We start from the raw sequence: 7,565 nt of genomic DNA, 5'->3' as shown, positions 1-7,565 counted from the left end.
TTGTTACCTTTTCGGCTCGCCAACCTCGTCTAGACCAACCGGATATGGGGGCAGGATTTCCGCTTCCGCCTTCTCACTCCTCCAGCTTGTCCTCCGAGAGCAGTCGCCGCCACAGAGGCTGCTGCCGGGCGCGGTGTCGGTGGGTTTGTCGGTGTGTCTCAGCGTCGGTGTCTGTGCCGTTGAACTGCCCGCCATGGCTGAACTTGATCCGTTCGGCGCCCCCGCCGGCGCTCCCGGCGGCCCCGCTCTGGGGAACGGAGTGGCCGGCGAAGAAGACCCGGCCGCGGCCTTCTTGGCGCAGCAGGAGAGCGAGATTGCGGGCATCGAGAACGACGAGGCCTTCGCCATCCTCGACGGCGGCGCCCCTGGGCCCCAGCCGCACGGCGAGCCGCCGGGGAGTCCGGGTGAGAGTGCGGGCGCGTTTGGGGCGGGAGGACTGGTCTGGAAGCTCGGCCCTCAGTGGATACGAGAGCTCCGTGTAACTTGTTCTTTGCGGAACCGGGAGGCTGAGGAGTTGGCAGAGAGGAAACGAGACCCCGGCCCAGTCATGCAAGAAACCTAGGCTTGGGACGCTTGCGCCGACCTGTGGGTGTGTGTGAGCGCTCCTGGGCGCGGGCTGAGGAAGAAAGCAAAGCAAATAGGGTGACAGTCACGCCGACGAGCCCGAAGGAGCTCGTTCCGTTCCGGGACTGTTCATTGAGCACTTGGCTCTGCTGGGAGCCCGGCCTCGGAAGCACAGCCGCATTGGCGCAGTTTGGCCAGACTTGCAGGCCAGTCCGAGCCCAGCACGGGACCAGTTATTAGGAAAGGAGGGCAGGAAAAAAACAGTATCGTTTCAGACACACACAGACAAAAATGGCAATGATGCGCTTAAGCACGGACGGTGTACAGAATGTTGGGTTATGGGGAGGAAAAAGGAGTGAACAGGAAACTCAGGAAAGATGGTCTAGCCTTGGAGAAAGAAGCCGGCCAAAGAGGGGTGAGAGTTTTGCCATTTTTCGAACGTATGACGGTAGGACTGCAGGAACTCTGCTTGCGCTGGACATGGCTTTGTTAGGCAGGATTGCCTAAGCAGAACGAAAGATGAGAAGGAGGCGAATAGAGAGAGATGTGTGGCCTTTCCCCAGCCAAGCTTTCTGGAAAAAAAAAAAATCAAGCAAAAAGCGGTGTGCCAATTTGACCCTTTTAATTTAATGCCTTATCTGTGTGTGATGTTTCGGATTGTCATGGTGGGAGGAAAGGATGAGTGGCAGAAATCTTTTAAGTTATATAGGGAAGGAGGAAATTAGCTGGAAGTGAGACGTGGCTTTTCATTCACTTTTTTATTGATTGGTTTTAGAGAGAGAAACAAGGATTGTTGTTCCATTTATGCGTTCATTGGTTGATTCTTGTATGTGTCCTGAGCAGGGATCGGACCTGCAACCTTGGTATATCAGGAGGACGCTCTAACCAACTGAGCTACGTGGTCAGGGCTTTCATTTACTTTTTAAAAATTCTCATTAAAGGAGAATAAGGCACTCGTGGGGCAAATGGGAGTTACTTTAAGGGGCCAAGCAATTAACGTAAATGAGAGAAACATGCTGGTGTGAGATAATAAGTGTTGGAGACTGAGTCTTTGGTGCATTAGAATGGTGCTCTTCAGAAAAGCATTCAGACTCAGAAATCTCAAATTACTGTGCCAGCCAAGCAGAATCTTGGGCGGGGGGGCGTGGACGTGGGGAGACTGCTCGTTTGCAGTCTCTGGGTTTTTATACTATACCATGCTGCCTCCTATCAATCTGTCCCCCATATGTGACAATGTGTAATATACCTGAAAATGCAGTTTATAGCTAGCAGGTTAGACTGAACTGGGTTGTGGCTGGGAGATGAAGTTGGCTTTAAAGTGATACAGGTGTTCTTTTGTTCTTGCGTGGTCTTTAACATTTGCCTAAGAATCATAAAATGTACTTTTTTTTTTTTTAGGTCCTTAGTTTACCTCCCTCATTTAATAGAAGAGAAAATGAGCCCTACAGAGAACTTACTTGCTTAAGGGCAAGTTAATAGCTGAGCCGTTTCCCCACTCTTTCACGGTATCATACTCCGTTGCAGTTTCATCAGGGATGTACTGGGATAAGAGATTGTCATTTCTGAAAAGCAGTTGTGGCTGCCCTGGGTAGGACAGTGTTGGGCGAAGTAGGACCCATAGTCAGGAGACTGTCCTGATTCAAGGACGGTGTTACCTCTTGCTCACTGTTGTATCCACAGTGCCTAGCAGGGGGTCTGGACATAGATACTCACAGAAAAATGGGCAAAAATGTCCATTCTTGGTGATTGGCAGTTTGAAAAGATAAAAGGGAGAAAATAGAGTTAGACTCATGGGTCTTTGGTGCTTTAAGCTTTCAGCAAAGGGAAGGAAGGGATGATTGCTGACTTAGTTCCTAGGAAGGGCTTTCTTAGTGAACTAAGCATTTAGTGATTTAAAGCCTGATCTCTGACAGTGTAGTTGGAGTTGGTAATAGTGCAGCGGTCAGCACTTCCTTGGGGGATTAGAGAACTAGTTAGACCTTTTTTTTTCTCCCTTTTCTCTCACTCTTCCTCACCCTCTTTTTCCCTTTCTTTTCCTCTCTCCCCCTCCCTCTTTTCTCTCGCACTGTCTCTCTCAAGATTCTGTGCTGTCCTAGACTGCTTGTGTCAGTATAGCTTTTCAGGCAGCTTATATAGCCGCCAATGCCTTGACTCCGTTTTTTCTTTTGTAAAAGGTGCAAAACATACACTACATAGGGTTGCTAGGAGTACATTAGAAAGCACCTGTAAGGTGCTTACACACAGTATACTATTACTACACACAGTACCTAGCTACTATTATTTTTTGGAAGTAGGGAGAGAAGGGTGTTACAAGGCCTATGGGCTTTCAGGGAGTGTATTGAGGAAACAGATTTTAGGAGGGAGCTCTGTATCCTCCTAAAGGCAGGAGGCTCTAACACAGCAGTTCTCAACCTGTGGGTCGTGGCCCCTTTATGGGTCGAACAACCCTTTCACAGGGGTCGCCTAAGACCATCAGAAAACACATATATAATTACATATTGCTTTTTTGATTAATCACTATGCTTTAATTATGTTCAATTTGTAACAATGAAAATACATCCTGCATATCAGATATTTACATTACGATTCATAACAGTAGCAAAATTACAGTTATGAAGTAGCAACGAAAATAATTTTATGGTTGGGGGTCACCACAACATGAGGAACTGTATTAAAGGGTCACGGCATTAGGAAGGTTGAGAACCACTGCTCTAACAGATTGAGGAGCATACATGAACTCCTTCGACCTTGGGGGAAAGGCCCATGGAGGATGGGGGCAGGCAGAAACCAGAGGGATTAGGCTTAAATCCAGGATGATTCCCTCAGTTATTAGGAGAGGTGGAAAGGATGCATACATAGGTTTAAAGATGGGAGGTAACAAGCCTGGTGAAGTGGTTCCAGGGATATTGAGGAAGAACAAGTGGTCAGGAAAGAGGCAGCCTAATTCTAGAGCTGTTGAAAACCTGCATTCAGGAGGGAGGAAAATAAGAGGTGATTAAGGAGCTACTAAAGGAGTATGGCAATGAGGCACTATTTGGTATGTTTCTGTCAGGTTCTTTCTTGGAGGAGAAGGAAACGGAGGTACATGAATTTTAAAGGAAAGCTGGAGATGGAGAATAATTTTCTTGGTAGTGGTGAAGCTGATAAGTTCAAGGAAATCTCATGCATGGTATTTAGTAGTACTACCCATTTACTTTGTGCCAGGTTCTAAGTGGTAGTGTCATTCTATTTCAGATGAGAACTTATCATCATGGAATTTAAACAATGATCCTAACATAGCATTTAAGCTAATACATGGCTCCACTGTATTCAAACCCTGGTCTGCTTGACTTCAAAGGTTTGAGAGGTGGAAGGTGGGTTTGGGACAAAGAGTCTTTCATCTCTGGAATCATATTCTGACCCTTGTTTCTGTCTGGATGTCCTAGACCAGTGCTCGCCAACTGGTGTCGGCGGACTACTGGTGGTCCGTGAGGTCTGAAAGATTGGTGACTGCTGCCCTAGACAGTTTCCTTCTGGAGCATCAGGTTGCTTAGCTTAGTTGTCCTAATAAATTAAGGCGCCCTAATGTCCTTTCTGCATTTTTCTGTAGCAACAGACGGTCCTTTGACTTGGGCCAGTTGGATGTAAGTACAGTGGTAAGGTATCAGAGTTCAAAGCATTTGCCAGTGGGTTTGGAAGAGTCTTCAGACCCAAAGGACAGATAGCATGTGACCTAGGAGGTATGGGATGAGAACTGCTCTTAGTTTTGTGATGGAATAGTGATCAAAGACTTTCCTTTTGGGAATGGCCCTGGGCTGGAATATATTAACTGAATAGTTGGTGTGTTAGCTGTAATTTATTAACCAGAATGTCCATCTGGCTTGTAGGCTCTAGGATTAAAAATCATTTCTTTTCTGTCTTACACAAAAATAAATTCTGGGTGGATTAAAGAGAGGATTTTTTCCCCCCAAGTACCAGGAGAAAAGTGAATATTTATCTTGGAATAGGAAAAGCCTTTAGCATAAAAGCAGATACAGAAATCATAAAGGGAAAATTGATATTGTCTACATACAAGTTAAGTTTTAGGTGTTAAATATCATAAACCATATAAAAAGTAAATGGGGTAAACACTTGTAGTATGAGAGGAATAATTCATACAGAGAGAATACTTAGAGATAAAAATGGGCAGAACAGGCAGATCAGTAAAAAGAAAATCAAGTGTCAGATTTTTAATTACCTCATAGGAAATAAGATCAGCACAACAAAGCCACCTTAAGGTGTGGTTTTTTTGTTTGCTATCAAATTAGCAAAAATTTTAAAACATTATAAAACTGTCTCAGTGAAGGTCTGAGAAATGGGGCACATGATTGGTGTTTAGAAACCTTTAAAATTTAAAATGTATATCCTGTGGCCCAGCAATTCTACATCAATAAATTTATTACTGAGGTTCAGTTTAATATCCCCCACCCCCTCCCAAATACTTTCATTAGTTTTTTGGTGAACTTTATATTTCCAAAAGTTTATAGAGTACTTTTATTATTTATCATTATTATTATTATTTATTGATTTCAGAGAGGAAGGGAGAGGGAGAGAGAGATAGAAACATCAGTGATGAGAGAGAATCATTGATCAGCTGCCTCCTGCACACCCCACTCTGGAGATAGGCCTACAACCCAGGCATGTGCCCTGAATGGGAATTGAACCATGACCTCCTGGTTCATAGGTCGATGCTCAACCACTGAGCAAGCCATGCTGCCTGGGCTATAGAGTATTTTTAATAATTATATGGGTAGGTGGATGCACAAACAGCTTGGAGTATAAAAAGCCATGACAAAAACTATGAGAAACTGATTTTTTGTACTATCATAAATAAAGCATAGGAGTAATTAGGTTACTGGTTCAATTACTATCATAAATAAAGCATTACTCTGTAGGAGTAATTAGGTTACTGGTTCAATTCCCGGTTAGGGCGTGTACAGAGGATGGATGTTTCTCTCTCACATCAATGTCTCCCTCCTACAGATTCATAGCCAGCAGTTGAAACAGAGTAAAGCTGAAGTGTGTTGGTAAATGCTTAGATCCTGCAGTTTGTGTTCATTTATCAGATGATCTTTCCTCTGACTTCCTGGCTTGCTCAGGTATTACACCACTTTTTAAAGGCTGGTTATTTCACAATACATGCATTTAATATTTTTCTTACATCTTTAAACAAAAAAATAAATTTAAGAGAAAATAGTGTCATCAATTATCTGCCCCTTCAAGAATACCTTATTTCAAGGAGCCTTATGCATAGTCTAAGGCAGGGGTGGGCAACCCCTGGCACGCGTGCCAAACGTGGCACGCCAGTAACTCTTGCTGGCACGCGAAACCCTCTCTTATAATCTTCCATTTACAATTTTTTCTTAATATCGACTTTTTTATTTTTCAGATAAATTCAGTGTAGGTGCATCTTAGATAAATAAATAATTTTACATAACAAGTTATCTTAAAGACCATAGACATGGATTAACGAGAGAGGGAAAGAGCAATTTCTATGCCTCTGCCTTAACTCTCCCTGCCTTCCTAGATCCGACCAGTGTTTTGGTTTCATCCACATACGCTTGTGAATCTTTGTTCTCAGTGATGAATTTTGTTAAGTCTCGTAATAGGAGTAGCCTGACGGATGAAAGTAGTAGCTCGTGCATATCTCAAGGTCACAAAATATAAACCTGATGTAAAATCTCTGTCATCAGTGATGCAGCAGCAAAAGTCCCACTGATAATATCAAACGGAGTCCAAGTTTTCTGTCGGACTATCAGTGTACATGTATACATTAAAAAATAAATGTATCTTTCTTTCATCATCATATGCTGTGTTTTTGTCGCTCGGATGAATTTTATTATTTCTTCAAGGTTCTTCACATACATACACCTTAAGAGATATCAAGTAGGCGTAACATGTTCTCAAAAAATTAGGGTTGGCACGCAGAAGAATTTTGAGTCAGAGATTTTGCTGGTTTTGGCACGCACTCACAAAAAGGTTGCCCACCCCTGTTCTAAGGTCATTTGTAAAGTGATGATACATAAAAGTTTGTGTGAGGATTAAAACTTAATGTATATAAAGTGTTTAATACTGAGCCTGGCACATTAGAAGCAATAAGCAGTAGGTGTCTTCATCCTACTAAAGTTGAGAATTTAATGATATAGAAGAATGGATTACTAAAAAAAAGTTATGTTTTAGGAGTCCAGTTTTGCTGAAAAATTTCATCTATACACATTAGATTAACCAACAGGATAGAAACCAAGGGGTTGAGTAATGAAATTACATGGTATTTTCTTCTGTCTCCATTTTCCTTTTTTAAAAAACAGAATGTTTTGGTATCAAGAAGACATGCTGGGGAAATGATCAGTAAAAGTTTTCAGTACTCTCAAAGCCAAGGGGATGGTAATTGGGAGAAGCAAGAGAACTAAAAGAATGGGTAAAACGTTAGTGTTGATTTGGAAAATGGGCAGTTAAAGTCGGATTTATGGGCATTCCCCGAAGATATTGCCAGTTCGATTCCAGACCACTGCAATAAAGCAAGTATTACAGTAAAGGGAGTCGTAATCTTTTTTATTATGGTTGAGGGTTTTGCCTTCAATTTGTAAAAAACACTATATTTGTGAAGTTCAATAAAAAAGAGGATGCCTGTAATTAGTTAGGAACCAAGACCAGAGGAGTGGTTTGATGAAATCTTTGCTTGTTAAAAGGAAAGCATGAGGCTGAGAGCACCTACCCTTAGAGGAAAGCTGTGTGAAATATTTTCATATATTGCCCTCGGAGGGCCTCCTGATGTTGGCCCATACTAAGTGCTTGGCATTCCTTTTATTACTTGAGTTCTTAAATCCTTTAGGTTCATCTCTTCTTTCATCTTTCCTCTCCTACTCCATTCGATAAAATGTCATTGCAGTTTGAAAAAAATTGGTCAAAATAATGCAAGTTCTACATAACCTATTCTATATAACAAAGATGTAATATGCAAATGGTCATTATGCCATGAAGCG

The 7,565-nt window shown here is 42.6% G+C and overlaps 1 protein-coding gene across 9 annotated transcripts in view; it reads left to right on the top strand.

The window, feature by feature from the left end:
- The window catches only part of CLTA (clathrin light chain A), a 43,740-nt gene continuing 36,175 nt past the window's right edge, over positions 1 to 7,565 (top strand). For all 9 annotated transcript variants that reach the window (XM_023744020.1, XM_023744021.1, XM_023744018.1 and 6 more), the window contains exon 1: positions 1 to 404. In XM_023744020.1, the coding sequence (XP_023599788.1) occupies positions 194 to 404 (211 nt within the window). In that variant the 5' untranslated portion in view covers positions 1 to 193. The remainder of the gene's footprint in view (positions 405 to 7,565) is intronic.

The sequence above is a fragment of the Myotis lucifugus genome, unplaced genomic scaffold (assembly GCF_000147115.1).
Source record: "Myotis lucifugus unplaced genomic scaffold, Myoluc2.0 scaffold_424, whole genome shotgun sequence".
NCBI lineage: Eukaryota > Metazoa > Chordata > Mammalia > Chiroptera > Vespertilionidae > Myotis > Myotis lucifugus.
Note: the sequence above shows the minus strand (reverse complement) of the source record. Positions and strands in the feature narration are given on the sequence as shown.